At 36.8% G+C, this 26,384-nt stretch overlaps 2 protein-coding genes across 3 annotated transcripts in view; both read left to right on the plus strand.

Moving 5' to 3' along the window:
• The first annotated feature begins 177 nt into the window (after positions 1 to 177).
• Positions 178 to 18,200, plus strand: dcst1 (DC-STAMP domain containing 1). The gene is made up of 16 exons (XM_056475128.1): positions 178 to 208; positions 298 to 423; positions 1,602 to 1,676; positions 3,786 to 3,914; positions 4,002 to 4,141; positions 4,664 to 4,835; positions 4,928 to 5,071; positions 5,138 to 5,259; positions 5,348 to 5,502; positions 6,281 to 6,380; positions 6,450 to 6,545; positions 6,931 to 7,057; positions 7,131 to 7,247; positions 9,690 to 9,832; positions 15,008 to 15,118; positions 17,844 to 18,200. The coding sequence occupies exons 1-16, from the start codon at positions 178 to 180 to the stop codon at positions 18,081 to 18,083; spliced, it is 2,028 nt and encodes a 675-aa protein (XP_056331103.1). The 3' UTR covers positions 18,084 to 18,200.
• A 2,466-nt stretch (positions 18,201 to 20,666) lies between these two features.
• adam15 (ADAM metallopeptidase domain 15) overlaps positions 20,667 to 26,384 on the plus strand; it is a 43,195-nt gene continuing 37,477 nt past the window's right edge. For both annotated transcript variants that reach the window (XM_056475928.1, XM_056475930.1), the window contains exons 1-2: positions 20,667 to 21,338; positions 24,811 to 24,905. In XM_056475928.1, the coding sequence (XP_056331903.1) occupies positions 21,161 to 21,338; positions 24,811 to 24,905 (273 nt within the window). In that variant the 5' untranslated portion in view covers positions 20,667 to 21,160. The remainder of the gene's footprint in view (positions 21,339 to 24,810; positions 24,906 to 26,384) is intronic.

Genomic DNA, 26,384 nt, shown 5'->3' on the forward strand with positions numbered 1-26,384 from the left:
TATTTCATATATGTTCCTTATGAAGCTCATAATAAAACATTTTGCTGTCATAAATCTCATAGACATCTAAACGTTAGTATACGAGAGCTCATTCTAACGTTAACTGACGCGTTGCATCTTTTAAACCTGTTTTTTTTTTTTACCGATGTAGCCTAGCGGTGACTCAGGAAACCAGCAATGGAAACTAGATGTAAAACACCCCATTCAAGTACGTTTAACTTACATTCTTAGACAACAATATCAATCTATAACAGTAGCTGTCATGCAGATAAAGCTTGTAATTATTTGTATTGGCAGCTTTGGAGCAGGTGTGTAAGCGAATTCTGCCACATGGAGTTCACAAGTTCTTGTTTGGGCCTCTGTCAGAGTTTCCTGTGGCCAGACAGCTCACAGGTGCTGCGTTTGGAGCTCTGAGTGGAGCTGGTAAGTAACTGCAAAACCAGTTGTACACTGCTGTGTAGGGTGGGTCTGTAAAATACATTATGCATTTATTTGATCAAAAATACAGTATTACAGCTCATATGAACTGCTTTCTATTTTAAAATTGTATAGCATATCATTTATTCTTCAGAAGGCAAATCTGAATATCCAGCAGACAAAATTATTCCACCACTTTGAATGTTATCGACCAATTGAATGGGCATTATCAGTGGTTATCAGCTGATGGCAGGGTCTCCTCGAGGTCTTAAAAAGTGTTAAAATGTCTTAAATTTCAAAAACACGATTTTTGGCCTTAAAAAGTCTTAAATTTATCAAAGTATTTGGTTGTAGGTCTTAAGTTTCCCATGTCTAGATAAAGCTACCCTATTAGGCTGACACCCAATTACTAATAATCCATCTCAAAACTTTTTATTGCAAAAAAATACAATTCACAACAGCTGTTAAACATTTTACAGCAAATTCTCCAAGTTAAATTCCGTAATCGGAGAAAGAAAACTAAAGCAAGACATTTCTTTACATGATCTTAATACAAATATTATTTACAAAAGTTATCAGTCCATTAGAAAGAAATCCTTAATGTTTAGGCCTGTATAAGTCTAAAATTTCATTAATAGTGTTCTTAAAAAGTCTTAAATTTGACCAAAAGAAACCTGCAGATACCCTGTGATAGAAATGGGCCAGTAGGGGCCTTCTAGCACCTACTAGTAGGCTCAAAAGGCTGTTATCACCCATTAACATGGTTAATCAGCTATGGATCATCAATAATTTATAACGAGAATTATTATTATTATTATTATTATTATTCATGTCTATTATTATTTGTTAAATTTTCCATTAATTGTATTTTATTAACGTCTACCCCTACCCCAACCCTAAATCCAACCGTCACAGTAATGTAACAACAGATCTGGATCTGGATCTAGAGTCTACTCTATTGGTATAGCTGGTATATACATTTGAATCGACTCAATCATTGTAATATAATGCTTTGACAATATAAAACATTCTATGTTATTATATTCCAAGTTAAAGGATTAATGTTTCCTAGTTGAATAAAATAAAGAATTACATTTGTTTTTTTACAATGATCAAGACATTGTAAGTGCAATTGATAATTTCTTGATTTTGGGGCGCTGATCTTGTCTTTACCTGTTTTTAAGGTCTGTTTTTTGCACTCATTCACAATATCGCCATGACGACGGTACAGCATATTATTGTTGGATGTGTGTTTGTGGGTAAGTACACTGCAGAAAGTGAACATACTGGGTAACACTTTGCAATAATGTTGTTTATTTTTAATTGCTAAAATGAACAAGCAATGAACAATACATTTATTACAGTGTTTATTCATCATTGTTAACATTAGGTAATGAAAATAAAGTTGTCCATTGTCAGTTCATGTTAACTCACAGTGCATTAACTAATGTTCACAAGCATAAATTTGCATTTTTTAAAACATTTATTTAAAGATTTACAATGACAGAACAGTGGTATAGGTGTCTCTTGTCATCATATACAATAATAGAGCTATCTATTATACCATCGTCTAGTAATTCAAGTCATTTGTGAAGAGTAAAATTAACAAAAAATAAATAAATAAATAAAAATAGTGTTTCAAGTGTTCTCCCCGTGTTGCGTGGGTTTCCTCCGGGTGCTCCGGTTTCCCCCACAAGTCCAAAAACATGTGCTATAGGTGAATTGGGTATGCTAAATTGTCCGTAGTATATGTGTGTGAATGTATGGATGTTTCCCAGTGATAGATTTGCGGCTGGAGGGGCATCCGCTGCGTAAAACATATGCTGGATAAGTTGGCGGTTCATTCCGCTGTGGCGACCCCAGATTGATAAAGAGACTAAGCCGAAAAGAAAATGAATGAATGAAACTGAATAATCACATATTAATCATAAATCATTAATCACATATTGGACAATTTAAAAAGAAAATTTTTAAAAGAAAAGCAAAATAAAATTCTTTGATTGCACAATGATACATGATGGAAAATACACTGACTAATTTGGACATCAAGAAATCATGATTTTTAGTAATATGATCTCTGAAAATGATGAACACATTTTATAAATAATAAAAAATGTAAAAAATGTTTAAGCTGAAAAAAGGACGGCTTTGGTCACTAAATGTACCTGCAACTATAGAATCACCCATATAGTTCATGGAGAGCAACATGTTTTTTCTGGAGTTTTCTTGCAAAACTTGGCAAACATCACTCAAGCAAGCAAACACTGAGATAAATACAGTCTGCAGTACAAATAATAGTTGTAAAATAAAAGTTAGTTTGCTTTTATTAAAATGAAAGAGAACATTTAAAAAGATAAATATATTACTTTTAAAATGTTATAAATTATTTTATTACTTTCAAAATTATTTATGTCTATATATATATATATATATATATATATATATATATATATATATATATATATATATATATATATATATATATATATATATAGACAACTAAATGAATATATATTTTTTTTGGTCCAGCCGAAATGTCACTTGGCCCACCCTAAAGTTCCAAGCTGGAGCTGGGCCTGGTATGTCTTAATCATGTCACAGTCCCAGAATACATGCATCACAGTGCATTGGATTTGAAATTAAAAAAACACTTGGAAATATCTTATTGAGATGAACTGGCAGTAAATAAGTTCTGTAAAAGAATTAAAAATTTTGCTTGTGGTTTAATATTGTGGTACCTTTGAAAAATATGCCAGAAATCTTTCTCCCATATAACTTTCAAGGAGGTAAGGGAAGAACACCCTATATTAGATAACATTGAGTAAAAAAAGATATCTTCATTTTGAGAGAAAATGAGGAATACAATTGTTTTTCCATTTCAAAAAGATCAAGACGTATTCTGCCATCCTTGAGGGATGATTCTAGAAAATGAAATATCTGATCTAATCTGATCTAATTCCAAAATCCCTTTTAGTCTTCATGACCGAAAACCAATGTTCTGAATGGCAAGGGGTAAATCAGGGTTACACGAAATAGGAGATTTTAAGGAAACAGTATAAGTAATATTGAAATACTTTACCACATCTTTCCATGTCAAGAGAGTGTTTGATACTGTAAAGATGTTGATAAATTTGCATTTTAATAATAAATTAGTAAATGTTAAACTATAATTAATAAATGTTGTACAAGTATTGTTATTAGCTCATTCATGTTAGTAAATCCACATTTAACTAACATTAATTAATCAAATTTAATTGTAAAATGTGACCATTATTTTGTAGTATTGAGGTGTAGCTTCAGGTGTAATAAGCGTTTTTTTTAACAAACAAATATCCTAGAATTTTGTGCTATATTGTGTGATTGTGCAGGTCTGTGTACTCTTGGAGGCATGTTTTCCTCACTGTTTCGCTGTTCTGTCCTCCTGATGTTTCCAAATATGATTGGATCTCAAGGTCGTACATTTTTGATGGTTTTTGTGCTCCACGGACTTTATCAAGGTAAAAATCCAAGAACCCTACAGTATATGGTACCTGATCTCAGAAACTAGGACAGCCATGAGTCATTAGTTGTGCTCTTCCCATCAGGGCCCATTGCGAACATCCACCATAATATACAGGACGTGGCCTCCTCCATGGGCTGTAACATAGACCTGCAGATCACACACAGCAAGCTGATGTGGAGAATGCTGACAGAGCCTTATGTGGAAGTAGTGCAGGAGATAGTGGTGAATCTTTAATGTTTACACCGTCAGCTATTGTTTGATTTATTCTTAGTCTTAAAGCGATAGCTCACGCAAAATTGAAAATATGCTGTTAATTAACTCCATCCAAGATGTTGGTGACTTTTTCTTCAGTGGAATATTGAGGATGTTTTGCTGAAACTGTGGTGCTTGGTGATTCATAAAAAACAAGTTAACAGCTGCTGGCATTTTGAAAGTAAAACGCACATACAAGCTAAACTAAATGAAAACCTGTGAAATTACCACAGTGAAGACTATTGTGAACATGCTCGGGTTGGTTTACAGAGGCTATTAAAGGTAAATTGCAAATAATGTTTAGTTTCTTGCATAGATTAAATGCTTTGTTTCATAAAACCTCAATGAATTCATTTTGTTTTGCCTCTGTTTTTTTACTCTTGAAGTTCTGATAACCATTGACTTGCATTATATGTATAACCAAGGACTGAAGTTAATTTTCTTCTCAATATGCATATACAGTTTGCTGAAATAAGTTATGTTTCACCTCAGACTGACAGTGAGGAATTTCAAAACGAGGCTCAAAATGTGAGCATGCAGTTCCAGAAGGTTCGGGATGAAGTAATGGGTCAGTATGGATTTAACTCTCTTGGTAAGGAGTCTGTCCATACAGCCAACAGCACTCAGGAGGAGTATGTAGCCAAGACTAGAGCACGCTGTGACTGTGAGTGTAAATGACCAGAAAACAACTATTATTGACTGTGCTTGGTGTTTTAAGCTTAGCTTTTTTGAAATAATGGTGTGTGTGTGTAACAGATGTAGTGCAGCAGGGAATCACCCGGTGTCAAGACTGGTTCAGGGTGAAGTGGGATGAATGTATGAACACTATTCAAGTCCCTCTTTTTAACCACTTCATCTGCATACCAATGCAATTCCACTTTCTCTGTGATATTATGAGAGGTAAGATTTACATGAACCTAGTAATACCCAATGACTTCCAGGTGTAATAATTTGCTTTTCTCATAGTGATGAACCCTTGGTGCACAGAGAAGATTCCAGTTGAAGGAAACTTTGGTCAGACCTTCGATAAACTAAATGACTCAATCAACAGGCTTGCAGAACACTTCACCACTAGTTTAGTTCTGAAGGTAAAATAAAAAAAAATTAAGATAGAAGGCTCATAACCTGATGTTTGGTTGATTTTTAAATAGTATTTTCTCACGATTGGTCCTCAAGGAGTGGGAGCAGCAGGCAGTGCTTGGAGTGAATGTTCTTCAGGATTTCTCGAAGGAGCTAAACCGTGAGTTTCAGGAGAAAGCAGCCATTGCTGAGAAGATATCCGGAGTTATTAACTTCCTGCTCTCATTCACCTTTATCACTGTGTTCACCTCGTAAGTTCTCCCTCCTTCGTATGTTCAATGTTGTTTGTATATATCTATCTATCTATCTATCTATCTATCTATCTATCTATCTATATATATATATATATATATATATTTTTTTTTTTTTATGAGATTTACAAAAAACAACTATCCTACTGACCTAAATATAGATAGATAGATAGATAGATAGATAGATAGATAGATAGATAGATAGATAGATAGATAGATAGATAGATAGATAGATAGATAGATAGATAGATAGATAGATAGATAGATAGATAGATAGATAGATAGATAGATCTATCACTTGAAGCCACAGTTCTTATGAAGGAAGGTTATATGAGGTTAAGCACACAAGCATAAGTTCATATATTTGATTTAAACAGGATTAAATTATTAATGCATAAAACAAAGTTAGAAAACATCATAATTCCTTCAAATGATAGATGGATGGATGGATGGATGGATAGATTTTGCACTATTTTTGTGATCTGCAATATATATATTTTTTTTTAGAAAAACATTTTTTGAGCAAAGATGCATGAATGCTACATAATAAATATTTTTTATATATACATTTTTTTCTTTGAACTTTCAAAGAATTTTGAAAAAATGTATGTAGCTTTGCTCCTACAATAATTCATAAAATGTAAAAACTGAATATAGTTTAAACTTTAAGAGCATTTCATAAAAGTACTGTTTTACTATGTTTTAATATAGGAGTATAGGAGATGTTTTTAAACATGGAAAAAATAAACTTGAACAAACAAGTTTTTTTTTTTTGCAGAGCATTTGGATATGTTCGTCAATATTGCAGAGACATTCTGTTCGACAATGTTTACATAACTACTTACTTCAGACAGATTGATGCTCGCAGAATCAGAGCTGTAAGTTAAAACCTTACACTTTACAAAGATCCATATCTGTGTTTGCACTAATCTGAGCATCTGTTGTAGGAGAAGAGGCATTTGCTGCCAATGAAAAAAGCAGAGCGAGAGAGTTTGATCAACCCATGGAGCTTATCTATCCACGCCAGCGAGCTCATGCCTGTGGTACTGTTTGAGGGCCATATGCTAATTATAGTCCCTGTTTACAGCATTTAATACATTATCTGTTGTTCACTCAGTCTGTTAAAAATGTATCACGGTTAAAAGTCAAGTGTGCCATTTTTGTTCTTGTAATGGCATCAAACAGACTAGCAAATTTCATGTTTTCAAACACATTTCTGAAATATCAAAACAGAAAATTCCTCCCAAACTCATGCTTTTGTTTGAATCAGCACTGCTGTTGTGCCCTTAAAGAAACAGAGCAATGCATTGTTGAAGGAATAATGCTGAAGTATTGGGCCTTATAAGGAAAATCAACCTATGATTTGACCTAGATATTTGTGTATGTAATTGTGTTGATGTTAGTTCTTAAACAATGTCTCTTGTGCAGATTGTGGGCTTCCTGCAAGTTGCATCTCTGGCTCTGTTTGTGTGTGTTCTGCTTGCTGTTGATGGAATCCTGTACAACATTTTTGACCTCATTCGAAGGCACACTTTCACCACATACTCTGTTACTGGTGAGTATGTATAAGCAATGTTTTTCCTTTTAAATTTTTAATGCATTTTTTCTCTTTATGTCTGATTTTTAAGGTGTTCAGCATGCAGACATTGTGATCGGTGGTGATTCCATGTTAGCCAGACTTCTGCGGAAAACCATTGGTGCCTTCAACACCTCATCCAACTTTGACATAGAATCCAGTAATTTGAGTAGGTCTCTTCAAATCTACTATGCGAATACTAGATCTGTTTACTTATTTACGTTATTTACATGTTTGTGGATTCAGTTAGTTTAAAACAAACTACTGGATTGCTATGTTGCTGAATAAGTGGGAATGCTGCCATCCAAACCTGGTACACCTTCACTGAAATGTGTATGAAAAACAGGCCGAAGGCATCTAAACAAACCAAAAAGAAGATATCATGCCACTAGATGTGACCATAAAAAGCATAGACTCCTCAAGCACAGCTGATTTTTCTCATAACTGGAGCAAAATTGCCTAAATAAGTTACGGTACTTCAGAAGAACTTTCCAAGTTTTATAGCGTTATATTGAATGTATGCTTAGATTAAACAATTAACAGACCAGGACTAAATGTATTTATTCATTTTTGGTCAAGATTAAAAGAACCAAAAGAATTATAGTAAATCAAAACGTGAACAAATCCTTGGTTAGATTTTTCTTTTAGATTTTAGGACCCAAAAATCTGCACTAGAACACACCAAATATACCTGCAGGTGGCAGCAGTCTGTGTTGTCATTCCACAAAAGGAAACTGGAACTAGTGCTGCACACATACAAACCGTAAACAAAGCAGCTTTTACATAAAGTTACAATTTTCAGTTTCTCTCGCACCACAGAGGAATTCACTTGTGCAAATATGTCTGATAATCTATGTAGTTTGTAAATATTTAAAGGTGCAGTATGTAAGTTTGACACCCAGTGGTTGAACTAGGTATTGCGCTCCTGGTTCAAGACACATTTTCACTCAGCCCCTCCTCTGATGACTCCATGCAAGCGCAGGTTGTATCAGTCATTCAGAATGAACATTTAATAATGTTAAAGAGGTAAAGAGGTGTGTTAATTAGACTGTTAAGCTTACCATTTAATTGGAGTGCAGTGAGTGCGTTATTCTATGCTTCTGCATGGCTGTATTTGAAGGTTTCTGTCGTGTTGCATCTGGTACAGTGGTGCTTGTTACTTCAAATCTTGTCACAAAGCATGTTGTTAGAACACGGGGTACAATATAAGTTTCGTCACTTCATTATTTTATTCTCGTGCTCTGATTGGTAGCCGAACAGCCAGAGCCCTCTCTTTCACTGATGAAGATTTTAGATGCTGAATCTGGCAAACTTCCTCTGACATGGGCTTAATGAGAGGCAACTGTGTCTCTAACCTAATTGATAAATTGTCAATTTCAGAGAACAGATATGTGATTAGAAGAATCTATCTTCTAGTAGTTTTTCATTTCAGAAAAATCTGGTTTTCAGATATTCATAGTGCCCTGAAAACCTTGGTGACTTAATTTGCAAGCTGTAGTATCATTAGAGAGATTGAGAATGCAGTCTGAGAGACAATGAATGCCTCATTACTGGCTTCAACAGGTGACTGTTGGCAGTGGCTCAATGAATCAGTTGGTTTCTTTTGAGGCTAAGTGACGTCTTTGGTCTGGATGTCCGTTTAATCTGATCAGAGTTAAACTGTGTGCCTCATTCAAGTCTAAATTGGTCTAGACTGGTTGGCACATGGTATTACACATGCAGACTGCTCCTGAGTGGAATGTATATAAGCACTAGCCTGGTTGCATGCATTGCAGACAGCATACTGTACATCAGTTAGATCTCAGCTATTGTCCTGACCCTTTTCTTATGTTGTTAATCAAAGGAAAGTGTACATAACATCTTTATCTAAATGGACATGGCCTGCAATTGGTCCTTCATTATCAATACATTGCCGGATTGTTTTTTCCAACAAGAAAAAAGAGATGTTAGCATATTTGGATACTGAATCATTCAGTCTTTTGAGTGCAAGCAAAAGCAATAAATTATTAGATGCAGTTCACTTAACAGCCACCGGTGTATACTAATAATACTAATAACAAAGGTTTTTTACAAATTTTACATATTGCCTGTTTAAAACAAATTCATATGGACCACAAAGTATTAAACTGTAGTGTACACATTTGTATGTCTTAAGATACTTACTTAATTCAAACTGTTTAATTTTGTGAATTATATTGACTAATTTTCATATTAGATTCTAAATTATAATATTACATATAAATATTTTAAATAGGGAAAACAGTAGTTCGCACTGTCACCTCATAGCGCAGGTTGCGGCTGGAACGGCATCTGCTGCATAAAACATAAGCCAAAATAGTTGGCAGTTCATTCCACTGTGGCGACCCCTGATAAATAAATGACTAAGCTGAAGGAAAATGAATGAAGGAATGATTATTATAAACAAAACATCATAATATCATAAAAATCTTGAATGAAGACATACATAATTAATAAATTATTAATAGTTCTCATAACTAATTCCAATTAGTCTTTTTTCTGAGATCTGTTTGTATTGTCTTCCTTTTTTCTTCCTTCCATTTACAAATGACATAATTTTTAGTCTATTACTTGTGTTTTTATGTGTTTATAGATTGTTTGCCGCAGCCGCATTCTCTCAGCCAGTCAGACTACTTGAGGATCTTCATCCCGCTTTTTCTGATGTTCCTGATGTGTGTCCTGCAGGTGTACAGCAATCGACTGCGCAGGGTTATCACTGCCTTCTACTTCCCAAAGGTAAAACCACCATGTAAGCCCAGGTAACTAATTTCTCGCTGATAAAGCACTCAGGCCCATATCCAGCTTTGAGATCGCGAGGACCTAAAATTTAAATGTTCAAGAATAAAATTTTAAGTTCTAGGAATTAAACATTATTAAAAATCATGTCTCTAAATACATTCATATGGTGTCCATGGGGTCCAAAAAAGTTTTAAAATTGATAAATCAATTATGCAAAAAATTAAGGCCCTTAAAAGGTATTAAAAAGTCTTAATCGCATTTTATGAGGCCTAAATTTTGTTCAAGCATTGTCCAAAGTGTTTGACTTCAAAAAAGCATAAATATATTTATTTTCCTCCTAATATTAACAACGGCATGCTCGACCCACGCGATTGGTTTTGGCCGGGCCGATGTGACCCTCGTTCTCTGAGGGGGGGGAACGGAAATGCTATGTGTAAACTTTCACTATGGGGGATTTCGTCAGAATCCAATCATCTGAAAGAATAGGCCAATGAAATGCCAATGAGTTGGCAGTGTCAGCATGCAGGGCTGTGGCTACTTTACAATCAATTTGGAATATAAGCGCAGCGCGTGCCAAGCTGAGGCATCCTTTTCTAGCTAAAGAGATTTTCACGCCCAACAGCTTAGGGGCAATCATTGTGGCGAAGGAACGTTGCATTTCTGTTCCCCCCCTCGGGAAACGAGGGTTACTTTAGTAACTGGAGCGTTCCCCTTCAGGATGGGAACTTCAATGCTATGTGGAAACTTCCACTATAGAGAAATGTATGGAAAACACCAGAATGATAAAATTTTACCTTGCCCCCGATGTGAGGTTGTGCCAAGCCAAGAGCGTGAGCGCACCTGCATCACCAGAGGTGCGGTCTTCCTATGTGTTGCCTGGCCCTTACTTATCTCACTTCAACGGAAGTTTTACAGATTTAGATATGTTTTTCGGGAGTCGTAATGTATCTAGTTAATTTCTAGGAATTTTAATACGACAGTACATTGGAAAAACGTGCAGTCCCGATAGGGAGGATGCTGCGGAAGCCATCTGCTCAGAGCTAAAGAGCTGCTCAGAGGATCTAAAACCTCTAAGTACGGTCCGTATAATATGCAAAGCGCGAACAGGATTTCAGCAAAAAAAGGGGCTGGGTCTTCCTCCTCCGTGGGCAGGGCTTGCAGGTTCACTACGTAGTCTAAAAAGAACGCTGTAGGAACCTAGGGCACCTAGGTGGGCCGGGGTCTCAGAAAGAACGTGAGAGTGGGCTGGCCCAAAACGCTAGCACATTTTGCTGACCAAAAATGCCTCCAGATACCCACCCATTTGACAGATGCCAACACAACCAGCAGAGCTGTCTACCTGGACAGAAATCTTAAAGATACTTAGTCGAGTGATCGAGCAGACCTCTCCTTAATGAAATCTCCAAGTGGGTATGAGAAGGGAACAGGATAGAATTAATATCCACATATCGGGGCTTTTATGAACTGAATAATGAGGGATGCTTTCCTAGCGCGCCGACATCGCCACATCCTCAGAGCGGGGATGATCGCAACGCCTACCCCTCAGTGCGGAGGGGACAGCCTTAGCTCCAGCCAACTGAAGGAGGATAGCATCACATTGATCTGGCATGTTCGGGGTCCCTCTCAGGGAAAAAGTATACCTCACAGCGAATAGACTCCACTTCAGGGCATGCCTTGTAGAGAGTGCTCTTGCCCTAGTGACATGTTAACCACCTAATCGTTAGGTCACCTGAGTCCTCCGCGCTCCATCTATGGACCATATAAGAGAAATTGATCTGGGCGCGGGTGCCAAACGGTGCCTGTCCCAGAAAAGAAGCTTCTTTCAGGGGATGTGCCAGGGAGGGGCCATTATGAGGAGAGTTTAAATACAGGTCAGATTGAACCAGAGAGGGGCAACAAACAGATCTGTTCCTCGTCCTCTCTGACTTAACACAGTATCTGTGCGAGTAGGCTTACTGGAGAAATGCGTATTACTCACGCCCCGGGGCCAGCTGTTTAGCCAGTGCACAAGACGCACCCATAACAGCTGGGCAGTTGGGGGTGGAGTCTCCATTTTCCCAGGTGAAACTGCCGTGAGAGCTCATCGGCTGCACAGTTGAGCTCGGCCCCGCTGAGAATGGGATGCAGCGATTCCGCCGTTTATGACTCCTGTGAGATTGATATACACCAATGTTGCCGTGCTGTCTGTCCTGACCAGCACGTGTTTCCTTTCTAGCACCAGTAAAAAAAAAAAAAAAAAGCGCAGCACAAGATACACTGCCAACAGCTCCAGGCGGTTAAAATGCCAATGCAACCAGGTTCCTACCACGGACCCACAGCTGCATGCCCGCACCACACGCCCCCCCCAGTGCAACTGGAAGCATTCGTGGAAGTGATGACATGCCTGGACACTTGTTCTAGAGGCACACAGGTCTGTAGAAACGCAGAGTCCGTCCAGAGGCTGAGGACACGGCGCCACAGCACAGTGACTGTCACCCGGTGTGCGCTCGCATGCCATGCGTGTTTTGGGACCAATCATGAAGCCAGTGCTGAAGCAGTCTCATATGGAGCACCCGAGCGGCGAGACAGCAGCTGCAGATGCCATATGCTCCAGGAGCCTCTGAAATATTATCAGTGGGACCACAGTTTCTCTGCTCGACCTTCTCTGCTCGGCGTGGAAGTATGGAGACATGAAGTACGTGTTCTTCATGTCTATTGCTGCAGACCAATCCCGAGGACGAACTCACCGGAGGATGCGCTTCTGCGTAAGCATTCTGAATGGCAGCTTGTGAAGATAGCGGTTCAAAACAGATCTAGGATTGGCCGTAGAATCCGCAGATTTAGGATTGGTCGAAGCCCACCGCTCTTTTTTGGGAACAATGAAGTACAGGCTGTAAAACCTGCTCTCCATCTCGGCTGGATTGCATCTTTCACCAGGAGGACAGCAATCTCCTCTCGCAAGACAGGGGCGGACACAGGGCTATCCCTGGTGAAGTACACAACTGTGAACTTGGGAGGCCGTTTCGTGAATTGAATCACATAGCCGAGTCTGATCGTGCATATGAGTCACCGCAAAGGGCTGGCCCGGTTGCATACTATGGCCAAAGACTAATAGGGGACTTGGTGAGGGAGCTGAGATGCAAGTGTGAGTAATTACAATGCTACAACTAATTAAAAAGCTGATAATTGCACAATTAAATGTATATATATATTTTAATATTCACATATGGTGAAGTTTATTTATAAACTAATTTCGAGAGGACCAAATGCTTATGATCGATAGCAGCTGGTCCTCATTAGCTAACGCATGATTCACCGATCAGACGATTACTAAACCACTATAAAATAACTAGAGTATCTTACCTTAGCCATCTTAGTCTGGAAGAATCCCCTCTTCCACCCCTACTCCTCTCATTCCCTTGTCAGGGCAGCACAGAGGCGTAATGGTTAGCATCATTGCCTCACAGCAAGAATATCACTGGCTCAGATCTTACCTGGCCAGGTCGGCTTTTCTGTGTAGAGTTTGCATGTTCTCCCCCATGTTTGCGTGGGTTTTTCCCAGGCTGTCCGGTTTGTTCCCACAGACCAAAAACATGTAACGCAAGTAAATTGACAAAACTAAATTGACATTATAGACAAGCGTTAAATTCAGTATTCACTCTATAGCATTCATAATCTACATCTACCATTATCAAGCAGGGGAGTTCTCGAGACCTACCTGAACTCGGACTCCCCTCTCGCCCTGCAACAGGGGGGAGCCCCGGGCTCGAGGATCTCGCGAGCTCAGGGCTCTCTCCCGGGACAGCATGCCAAACACGCTTTATAATCAATCATCAGCTAAGGGTGAACTCTTGAATTTTAATTGTAGCATTAATATAGCACATTTTATAACAACCCTAGACTAATTTTCAAACCCTGGCTTCGACCGTGACAGCACCCCATGAATGACTGATTGTGTGAATGGGTTTGATTGGATTTGAGAGACAGAAGCTACTGTAGTACTCCTGCCAGCGTGCTTGTCATTATCGGTATTGGTCAGTCATAAACATCAGAAGCTCCTTATGCTTTATTTGGCTAAGATGCTTAAGTGAGTCACAGTTCTGCATGTGCTGCTGCTTTCTAATGCTAATCACGTTTAGCATTACATAACCCGACAGATGTAGGAATAAGAGCTGTTGATCTTGGAGTAATGTAATGTGTGTTTGGCAAGTATCAAGCTAATGTTCTGTTAATGATCTCCAAGTACAATCTAAAGGCTTTTTTTGTAGTATTGCATTACTACATTACAATACTAAGTATTGCATTTTTATCAACAGAAAAGATTTCATTTATTTTATTAAAGGACGTTTTATCTGAGTATCAGAAATACGTTCTGGTATGAGGTCTCCTTTCACAAAAAAAGATTTCTCCCAGCAGGAGAATATTTATTATTCCACAGGCCGTTGTTTTGTCGTTGTAGTCTTGGCACAGGAAGGCTTGAAGAAATGCTAAAGGTCTTTCCTAACATAATTGAAACAAACAAAAAGCACAATGACAGGCAAAATTACTTCCTCTGATATCATTTTTTGTTTACAGCCATTTCTGCTAATAAAATAAACTATGCTTAGTTTTGTTTTTATGAGATATTTGGTCTGGATTGAGAAAAAGAACAATCCATTTTTAGGCAGTTATTCATTAAAATGTTAACAAAATAATAAAACTGAGAGGGTTTTAATGACACACACTGCAGATTTGGATTCTTGGTTCATGTCTGCACTGTTTTTGCAGCACGTGTGCAAATACCTTATGCTGTGTAACAGCTTCAGTACTATTGAAACCGATATCCTGAATCAGCGAGTTCAAAGCCTTTGAGACCGAGCACAAAGTGCATACTTTCTCACATATACTGAGTGAAATATGTGTTCTCTAGTGAGGGTGTGGGTAAAGCACTAATCAGATAAGAGGGTTTTAAAGTAATAGCATTAGATTTACAGCATTTTGTGTGCCCGTGCTGGTGTGAGAAGGATTACAGACCCCCTGGAAAGCCTGATTCAGCTAGTGCAAGTGTTGCCTCATTCACGAAAAGGTGAACTCTGGTAGTGTTTTCATACCTATAATCCTACAGGTGAACCTCATAGGGTCTTTAGTCCTTTAATCTGAAATGTTATGTTCAGAACTTTTCTGTTCACTTCTGATCTGTCATGCTTTTTTTAGAGAGAAAAGAAACGGATTCTCTTCCTGTACAACCTACATATTCAGAAACGGATCTCTTTCATCAACAGACAATGTCATCGGCTTAGAAATCCAAAACAAACCTTTGTAATGGTATGTTTGATACATCTGCACTCCGTTCTTTTGTTTTGATGCATTCAACAGTTTAAACTGTCTTGTGTTTCAGTAGTTTATGCATTTAGTACTGAAAACCTGACAATGGGCTCACGGTACACATGCATTTTTATCCTAATCACTGAAAGGAACACTCAAATTTTTTGAAAATAGGCTCATTTTACAACTCCCCTAGGGTTAAACAGTTGAGTTTTACCATTTTTTAATCCAATCTGTTGATCTTTGGGTCTGGGGAAGCACTTTTAGCTTAGCTTAGCGTAAATTATTGAATTGTATTAGACTATTAGCATCTCACTCAAAAATGAGTTTCTATATATATATTTTTTTTTTGTTTAAAGCTTAAATCTTCTGTAGTTACATTGTGTACTATGACTGATGGATAATTAAATATTTTGAGGTTGATATGGCTAGAAACAATACTCTCATTCCGGCATTTTAATAAAGGAACTTTGGTGTCTTACCATGGCTGCAGCAGGCACAATAATGTCACTTATCTCCTGAAAATAGTTTTGAATCTTCTCAGAAGTGTCTCCATGGTTGCATGGTTTTCAGGTGCTGCATAATGTCATTGTACCTGCTGCTGCAAAGGAACTCTAGGGCAGTGGTTCCTAAAGTAGGGGTCTGGACTCCCTGGGGGCTCACGGGACAATGACAGGGGGTCACTTGGTGATTTCCAAAAGTCAAATAAATTTTAATAAACTATTAGAATGACCGTATTTTAACCATAACCCACAGAAGATAAAACTGTACTTTTTAATATTAAAAAACAACAACATGCAAATGAAAAGCCATCAGCCTTTAAATGTTTTTTTTCATAGGATTGGTGTGTTTACATTATATTAAAAACACAGCAATAGCGTCGGTTGCAGCAGATTAATTTTTATAGCACAAGGTTAAACCTTATGACACCTTTATGGCAATCAAATACTTTAATAATAGATACAGGTGACAACTGAACATTGAGGACGATCTCTGATTGGCGTACTCCAAAGTTAAACTAAGAATAGACTTGTTGAAAACATTGTGTCCACCAGTCTCTTTAGATGAGGTTAATATTAAATTAAATGAATAAATGACTATAAAAATGATATGGTTGTTAAACTGTAGCACTTTTTTATATTTATAACAACCTGGGTGAATTTGGGGGTCGTGAGTCACTGGCATTGTTATTTTAGGGGTCGCGGGCTGAAGAATTTGGAAACTCCTGCTCTAGGGGACTTGTAAAATGAGCAAAAAAGTGGAGAGTTCTTTTTAGTTTGGATCATGCGTAAATCTTCACAGATTTCTGTTTTGATGCAACCACCCCAATTTAAGGTTTGAAATCTTTTTTTTGTTGTTGTTTTTTTATTAAAGTTTTTATAAAAATAGTATACAAATAACATTTACTTAGAATGTTTACAATCACAAAAAATAAACAAATAGATAGAAAATAATAAATGATATAATTTATTTATAATAATAGATAAATAATAGTGACAGCTTAAGAAAAAAAAGGAAAAGAAAAAAAATCAAAGGGGGGGAAAGAAAAGTAGACAACAAAGACAAAGCCCCTGACATCCTTTTTAAGATCAAATATGTTTCGATTAATGCCTAGGTCTGTTAGAAAAGGTCTGTTTTCAACTGCAAATCTGCAGTCATTTTCTCAAGTCAAAGTCATATATATATATATATGTTTTAGCCTCTGTCCATTCTGTCAAAGTGGGTCGGCGGGTCTTCATCCAGTTCACTGTAATTATCTTCCTAGCTGTTATTAATAATATAAGTAGTGTAATTAGGTGAGACTTACTGAATTGATCAGGGGGAAGCCATCAAGCAAAAAAAAAAAAAAAACTGGGTGCATTGGTATGTCGTATCCTAAAACTTTACTAATCTCCATTTTAACCTCCTGCCAGTTTACACTTATATTTTGGGACATGTGAACATAGTCTCCCTTGGTTTGAAATCTTGATATCAAACATGATTAATATTATGGAACCAGCCTGTATGCTTCTGTGATCAAAGTTTTAGGATTCGATCTATAACCACCTTACAGTACAAGAATAAACAAACATGGACAAGATCTTTCCTCAGATCAATCTATAATTTTATTTAACATGGTGAGGAAAAGATATGAGGAAATATTGCTTCAGTGCTTTTGCCTTTGTTTGCAAAACACTGCAAAAATAGTCTCTTTCTCTCATAAAATATTTACATTCTCTTACAGGGTTTGCGCATTCTCTAAAGAAACTGTCCTCAATTGTGAAAGCACTTAAATATTTTTTTTGCATCTACCTCATATTATCACCACAAAGTTTTGCAAGCAAACTCAAAGTGTTACAAGAGAACGCAGAGTATTAATTAAATGGATTATATTTATATTAAAATATATATAATTTTCCTCTCATTTCATATCCCTTTAGGGTTGTTCTGAACCGTACATTCTGTAAAATCTAAGACTCATTTGGATCTACTTCCCGTCTTAAAAACTGGAAACTATTTTGTGGGATTATTTTGATTCAGTAGCTGACAAGCAAACAAAAACTATCTCACCATTCTTCAAATGCTGCATCTCTCCAGCTGAAGCAGTAAATGCTCAACAATGACCTTACTTAGTAAAATAGTCAGCAAATTTAGCAACAAAATGCATCACTTTTATTTAATAAATCCCATAATACACCTTTATAGTTTGATCTCATATTTGGCTACTTCTCCTGTACTCTGGCAGGTGCTGTCGTGTGTGTTGGCTCCTCTGAAGCGTGTGGGCTGTAGATTGCACTGGTGCTGTGTGTGTGAGGGGTTTGTGAGGCAGAATCAGGCTGTGGAGTGCAGTTCTGTGGGATGCACAATGATCTATTGTCAGCAGTGCTGGATGGACCTGGACAACATCTGCTGCATCTGCTTGCCTCGTAACCAATGTGCACCGCAAGACAGCGGCTATGATTCTGAAGTCTATTATGGCTGCTGATGAACTTCACCACACCTCCAAACTTCAACTTCTTACATGCTGTGTTTTTACAGTTATAAAATGCATAGAAACTTGAAAACGATGGTTGATCAATAGACTTTTCTACTGGTAATAAATAAAGATTTTCCACTAGATATATTTTACAGATTGGCATAAATAAAAAATATATATTTATAATATGTATAAAAAACTGCATGCGTTCTAATTTACCTGGCTTTTTCAGGTCTACAATTTGTATTATAAGTATATACAGATATGGACAAATTTGGCGGTACCTTTTAATTTTATCCAGGCCAGTTTTATTAGCATCTTTTGAGCTACAATTTGAAAACAATATCTGATTTTCATTCTGTCATTTATAATGAATCATTACTTTACTTTTTACAGTCTAGATTTTCTTTCTTCAATGGAAGGGTACCAACAATTTTGTCCACATCTGTATCTGTAGACTACCTGTAAGCTTTTTAAGACAATGGGAACCATTTTTGTGAATCAGAATTGTGAGAGCTCTCAATCCTGCCTTTTTTCTTACAATTCCAAGATTATATTTGGCAATTACAATTTTATATCTCAGTTCTTTTTTCTCAATATTCTGAGAGAACATCTTGCAATTCTGTTGTTTCTCACAATTCTAAATTTACAGGCTTTTGTGTAATTCTTACTTTAATTCCTGCATTTGATTTCCTTATAATTATATATGCTTTGAAAGTCATGAGTTTAGCTCCTGCAAGGGTGAGTAAATGATGGCAATTGTTTTGGGGGGGTGAACTACCCCTTTAACTCACAATTACAAGTTTGCTAAAGTAAATATTGTGAAAGGAAAAAAGCCACAATTTTTTTATTTCTCAGTGTTGGATCAAACATTCATAGATCTCATTCATCTGTGATTTTATCGTTTAATTACAGGTATTTGCCAAAAAAAAAATATATATAGAGGTAAAGTCCATTTATATTAATAATTTGTTTCAAAAAGTGAAACTTGTGTGTTATATTAGTTCACTGCACACAAGTGAAATATTTCAAGCCTTCATTTTTTCAGTTTGAATGATTATGGTTAAAAGGTGAAAAAGAACACAAATCCAGTATTTCACAAAATTAGAATATCATGACAACATTGTAGGCTCCCTGTGTCTCAATCTAGTCCGTTAATTCATGCAAAGCCTTGAAATTGTCTTAGTTTGGCTTAGTAAGCTTCAGAATCATGGGATAGACTTTTGACTTGACAGTTGTGCAGAAGACCATCATTGGAACCCCCCCCCCCCCTCTCAAAAGGCAATTGCAAAAGTAACTGAATGCTCATAAAGTGCAGTATCTAAGTATATTAATAGTGTTAAGAGGAAAGGCATATATGGCCAGAAAAGGTGCACAAGTACAGGATGACCACAGTCTGGAGAGGATTGTCAAGTAAGGGCGATTAAGGCTGGTGTTAGAGCATCAAGAACCACCACATACAGACTGCATGACATGGGCTACAGCTGTAGAATTTAATGCGTCAAGCCACTACTCAACCAAAAACAATGTTAGAAGTGTCTGTGTTTTGCTGAAGAGAAAAAGTACTGTATGTGCCCAGTGGTCCCAAGTCCTCTTTTTAGATGAAAGCAAATTTTGTATTTCATTTGGAAATCAAGACCCCAGAGTCTGGAAGAAGAGCGGAGAGACACAAATGTTAATCTGCTTACAGTTCAGTGTGAAGTTTCCACAGTCAGTGTTGTTTTGGTGAGCCGTATCATATGCTGGTGTGGGTCCATTGTCTTCTATCAAATCCACAGTCGATGCAGCTCTATACCAGGACGTTTTAAAGCACTTCATGCTTCCTGTTGCCAACAAGCTTTTTGGAGATGATGATTTTATTTTCCAGCAGGATTTGGCACCTGCACACAGTGCCAAAACTACTACCTGGTTTAATAACCATGATATCATTGTTCTTAATTGGCCAGCTATCTTATCTGACTTTACATTTAGTCAGTAAGCAGACGCTTTTATCCAAAGCGACTTACAGCGATGCTGTAATTAGTGCAAAAGGAAGCCCAGCAAAGTACCGAGGACATAATTACAGTACATTAACACACTTTTCAGAAGGTCAACATGTGTTGAAGATCCTTTTTTATTGGTCACATGAAATATTCTAATTTTGTAAAATACAGGATTTAGTTTATTTTATCTTTAATTGATAATCATTCAATTTGAAACAAATGAAGGCTTGAAATATTCCACTTTGTGTGTAGTGGACTAATATAACACAAATGTCACTTTTTGAAAAATTATTGAAATAAATAAACGTTCTTTCCATATTCACATTTTTGCACATATTTACTTTTTTGGTATAGGGTCACTTTTTACATAATCAAATTTTGTGTTTTGCATTTGACGTTTTTATTATGGATTTTTTAAAATTACTAGCCTTATATAGAATTCCATGTAATTAATTAACATTAAGTGCACTTTTATTAGACATGTTTTAAAAACATGTTTACATATGTCATTTCAGATGTTTTCCAACCTTGTTTTGACTCCCTATTACACCCCATCCCCTGCTTTAAGGGTTAAACAAATACTAGGCTACGCCCTCGTGTAGGACCCTTTTCTGTGTTATAGCAGCTGCTGGTGAAACTATGCGTATAATCAGTCTTTCAGAGATGTAAATCCGCCCGGCCGGACAGCAAAGAGTTAAGGCGAAAGAGGAAATCCTATCTGGTTGGCCATACGGAGAAATGCGATTATACTGCCTCAGTTTAACGCGGGCGAGCGGACGGATTGCGCACAATAAGATCCGGCTCATAGAGAAAGGTTCAACGCGGTTAGCATCACAGACGAGTCTGCTGATATCAAAACGAAACGAGCGCTACAGAAAAACCGCTGTTATTGCTGGGGCAGAGCAGAGGTTTTGAGCAGGATGGACAGAGCCCACACTGGGCCGGGAGTGCTCTCTCAGGACGGACTGCAGTTCGGCGTCCAGCAGGTGAATGGTCAGGTGCGAGTTTACGTGTGACGGACCGCATTAACTTGATTAGCCTGACTCCTTTTAAGAAGTGTGTCGATCAGAATTCAAAAAGACAAAATCAGTGCGTCACCGGACCATGAAGCAGCACTATCACCAGCTGTTCAGGTGTTTCTGGCGGACTCTCGTCACCGTTCTTCTGTTTGAAGGCACCTCTCTGATGATGTTCAGGGGGTCTCTCACTCTGACCTTACACAGAAATGACAGCAGCTTCACACCACAGCCGGACGCGCGCATAACTCACTCCTCTCACAACGGTATGGGACAGAACACTCCGCTTTGTTATTGTTTTGAAGCAACAGTTGCATTAAAATGGCACAGTTTCCGACTAAAACGAATGCTGGTTTACGTTTGACAAGATCAAAGGTTCATTATTGGCATCAGTGGTTCCACGAAGAACCTTTCACACACGTAGAGCCTGAACGAAACGAGGGGGAAAGGGTTATTTGTTATTGGTTATAACAGTTCACTGAGGGGTTCATCGAGGAACCCAAAATTTGTTTTATGGCATCACTATCTGTGAGACGATCTGTCTAGTCATGTTTGATGACAGTCCTATTTCAAATGCAGATTTGATGTTTTTCAAGCTGTCTATACTAGTTTAATATTCTCTACATATAGTTTATCTCTTAACGTGTTTAAATTTAAATAATACAAATAAAATAAAGTACTCTGTGTTTTTTACAATTTAAATTAGGTTTTTTTTATTTTTATTTTATATGTTGAACACAAAAGAAGATATTTTGAAGAACGCTGAGAAGAGAAAAAAAATAGCCATTGACTTCCATGGCATTTTTTGTTCCTACTTGTTGACATCAATTACTGCCTTTTTTCTGAAATTATTCAAAATATTTTCTTTTTATGGCGTCACTTATTTTTAAGTTTGAATTAATCTGAGATGATCTGTCTAGTCATGTTTGAAGACAGTCCCATATTAAATGCAGATTTGATGTTTTTCATGCCCTCTATACTAGTTTAATTGTATTTATATATAGTTTATCTATCAACCTATCAATTAAAATAAATCAAATAAAATTAAGTATTCTGTTTCTTTTACAATTGTTTATTTCAGTTAGGTTTTATTGATTTGTTTTACATTATTTATTTGTTTTAGAGCAATAATTTAATTACTATGATTCATGGATTACCAGCTAAAAATATCTGTCGTTCAGTGTAACAGTTGTTAATATATTAAAAAGTCTCTTCAGGCATATTTACAGCAATGATGACATTTAAGGACTGATACAAAGATAGTATAGTATATAGATAGTATATAAAATATATAAGTTAGTCTGTATTATAAAATTAGTTTTAATGCCCCAATGAAAATGACAAAGCGGATATTGAACATGCAAAACTTTTTTGCTTATCTTGTCATTTCGATTTTGACATATTTGGGCCAAAAAAATATTACTTGCAGCTATTATTACTTTCCGCCAGCATAGTGACATTATCAGGATGGTTTTTCTGGAGAATCCCACCAGTACCTGCACTTTATATAGACACAAAATAGACATTTTGGATATTTAATGGAGATGCAAAAATCAGGTTGGTACCCAAAGTGACATTGCTTTTTTTTTTAATTCATACATTTGACTGCACTCAAGCCTATGAATTAGTGGTGGTGTTATTGTCATGTGTCATGCTTTGACCCATAACAAGCTTCTGTCTTACTTGGGCAAAAGAGTTCAGCTATTTTAGCTAGTCTAAAGGCTCTTTAAGAAGGCAGCTCAGCGGTGTCATTTACCCACCTAATCACAGGCTCAATGTTTGTAAACTGCTGCTGGAGTATAATATAGAACGATTCATTCTTGAGCATAATGGCTCTTTGATCTGAGCTGCTGGAGACAGACGCAAAAAATATATATATATATATATATATATACGCATCCAAAACAGTTGCTCATTTCATTCAGGATTTCCATTTCTGACTCGTTTCCAAGTTGAGAATCCCAGAACGTTAATGTCGCCCCTGAAAGTTTTGTCATTGTTTGGCTGCATGTTCTAGCTATTTGTTTGATCCAGATTCATTAGCTTGTGCTTCTGGTGCAGTTTAGAAGCACTGCAAACAGTGGCGTCCGTGCACAGCTGTCAGTCACAGACCAAACAACAGCTGCCCTCACAACACAGCTAGCTTTTATAATGCTTATTGCTCATTCACTGCGCGTTCCTGTTAGGACATCTGTGTATGAGTGTGCGCCTGAGTAAAACCACATTCATACTTTGAGAGGAGCATGCGTTATTACAAATGAAGGAACACCAAAGGCAAATCTAATCATCACAACTTGAAGCCTTTTGTAATTGAGAAATTCATGATCTCATAACATAATACTGGATTGTTACAACACTGATAGACAGATGGAAAAGAGTCTTACTGTTCTGAAAAAGAAAAGAAACTGAACTGGCCATGTTACTTTCATTTCACTTGACATACATGGAGGTTTTAGGCACTATTAGCCAAACAAGAAACTATTGTTATTCAATGTGTTCCTAACAGTATTTCAGCTTAACAAATGAAGCCCTGTCTTCACTGCTTTTTAATTTAGGTTTATGGCTCATATTTGACTTGTTTTAAAGGGATAGTTAGTCCAAATTGAACATTCTGCCATAATTTACTCATTCTTCACTTGTTCAAATTTTGTTTGCATGTCTTTCTTTTGTTGAACACAAAAGAAGATATTTTGAAGAATGTTGGAAAAAAACAGCCATTGACTTCCATGACATTTTTTGTTCTTGTTATGGATGCCAATGGCTGCTTTTCCCCCAGAATTCTTCAGGATATTTTGTTTTGTGTTCAACAGACGAATCACATTCATAAAAAATGAGCACCACTAATAAATGATGAGGAATTCGTCGTTTTTGGGTGCACTATCTCTTTAAGAGAGCTTGAACAAATGCCTTTTTGCATCAAAGGACTAAGTTGGTGAAGGTCTTATTTTCCTATAAATTGTATCACAAATGGGAAAAGTAAATTTGTACAGCCCGTTTATACAGAAATTGCTTCATGTAAGTGCCGTTCAGACATTTTGTCGCAAAAGGTGTGAACATACTGACTATGCAGAGATTCAATGGAGATCTAGAGATTCAGTTTTTGTTATGAAGCACTTTTTTGGGGGGCTTAACTCAAAATTGTAAGGCAACTTGATGAAACGCTTTTTGAGTTGACTCATCTTTCAACCCAAGTACTGCACTTGACTCGATTTAAGTTGTCAACTCAGAAAAGCTCTGCAGCAAGTTGCCTTAAAATTTAAAGTTGAGTCAACTTTGTTTCTTACAGTGAGGATAATCCAACCCTGTATACATTTATATTTGGAAGAATGTTGGTCATCAAACCCATTTATAGAAGCTCTGTCACGAAAACAAATTCCTAGTATGTGTGAACATACCTGGCAATAAAGCTCTTTCTGATTCTGATTCTGATTATTCCCATAGTATTTATTTTTTCAGCTATGGCAGTGCATGTGTGGTCAGATCTGTTTGGTTACTGACATTCTATCAAATATTTTCCATGCCTTTAGTGAAACAAAGATGTATATGTCTTTGGAACAAGCTGAGTGTGAGTAGATGATGACAGAATTGACTTTTTTAAGTGAACTATCCTTTTTAAGATGCCAAAAGGGATTGAAAATGACCTTGTTGATGTACATATTTTGGTGACTTTTGACTATCCTGTTGTTTTATATGATTATTATTAAGCTTCAAGAACTAATGTTGTCTGTCTTTCAACAGTCACAAATCATAGGAGAGAACAGAAGCCTCTGGCAATGACAAGGCCGTTTGCTTTTGTTGATGGAGTTAGAAGAAGCTTGAGCGATGCCTTACAGGTATGTTTTTGTACTGTCAAATAACAGAACAAAACAAAGAGATCATCATTTATTCACCTCATTGGCTTCAATGCCTGTTTAAGTTTCTTTTGTCACTTGAACATAGAAGATAGTTTGAAGTAAGTAGCCATTGATATTATATTTATTCTTACTATGTATGTCAAATACTACCGGTTTCCAAAAGTGTTCAAAATAACTCATTTTGTGTGCAACAAAAGAAAAAATCAAACAGATTTGAATCAAGTAGACAGGTTTGACATTTTGCAGTAAACTATCTTTTTTTTTAAATCAATATTTTTATTATTTTCCCATCAACGGTTTACAGAATTATTTCAATATACATGTAAACATTCTTTTCTAACCACCCTCTACCAGTGTTGCCAGATTGGGTGGTTTTACCACCCAGTTGGGTGGATTTGAATTTGATTGTGCAGGTAAAAAATGGCATTGGCGGGTTGACAAAATTTGGGTGGTTTTGAAATTTTATATGCAACTTATTTAACAAAACAAAATTGTGTGCTCCTACTCCATTCAGTTAGTAGTGACCAGTGCATAGTATAAACCGTGTGGTCCACCCGCAAGAGGAGGTGAAGGAAAGACTGCCTGGACAAATCTGACTCCCTGTCATGCGCATGCACATCACGCAGCGCCTTCAGTTAAACTCGGTTTAAACAGCGGTTTATCATGACTCTTATCGGTCATTTTATCCACAACTGACAGCAAGAACAAACATAAAAGCGTTGTCTGATTGACGAGCAGCACCAAATTATGTTCAAAATGCCAAATTTAAAATGCCAAATAGTATGAATTTATACCCCTTTTGAAAGTAGAACATACTCTAAAAGTTAATGTAATCTACACAACATTAAGTGTGTTGTGGGTGAGAGGTGGCAGTGTTTTGATGTGATCCGGTTATGTTGTGGTTTTGTGACCGCTGGTATTGGTTGCTGTATGGTTAAATTATGACAGTTAAAGTAACTAGGTAAATTAATTTAATAAAAAAAAATTAATAAAATATTAATCTAATATTTTGGGCTTTTTTGTGCGTTTGGGCGGGTTTTGGACAGCTTTTGGGCTGGAAAAAGTCAGCTATATCTGGCAACACTGCCCCCACCTCCACCCCAGTCCCACCCTCACAAGACAGAACACTTAAATGGACATTATTGTGAGATATTAAGCTGATGTGTAAAATAAGAGGAAACAAACAAGTAAATAAATAAACAATGATGCTAAATAAAAGATTAAAGCAAAATTAGAGTCACATTATTCCATTAGCATTTTCAGTCAATGCAACGTCCAAATTATTCATGCATTCAATAAAGGGGCCCCAAATCTTTTCAAACATGGATGATTTTTTTTAAGATTAAGTGTTATTTTTCCAACAGGAAGACGAAAGTTCTCTAAGCCATACAATATGACTTAGTGGTTCTACTGTACATTTCCATTGTACAGCTATGCATTTCTTTGCTGCTATCAGAG

This window comes from Danio aesculapii, chromosome 16 (genome assembly GCF_903798145.1).
Source record: "Danio aesculapii chromosome 16, fDanAes4.1, whole genome shotgun sequence".
In the NCBI taxonomy this organism is placed as follows: Eukaryota; Metazoa; Chordata; class Actinopteri; order Cypriniformes; family Danionidae; genus Danio; species Danio aesculapii.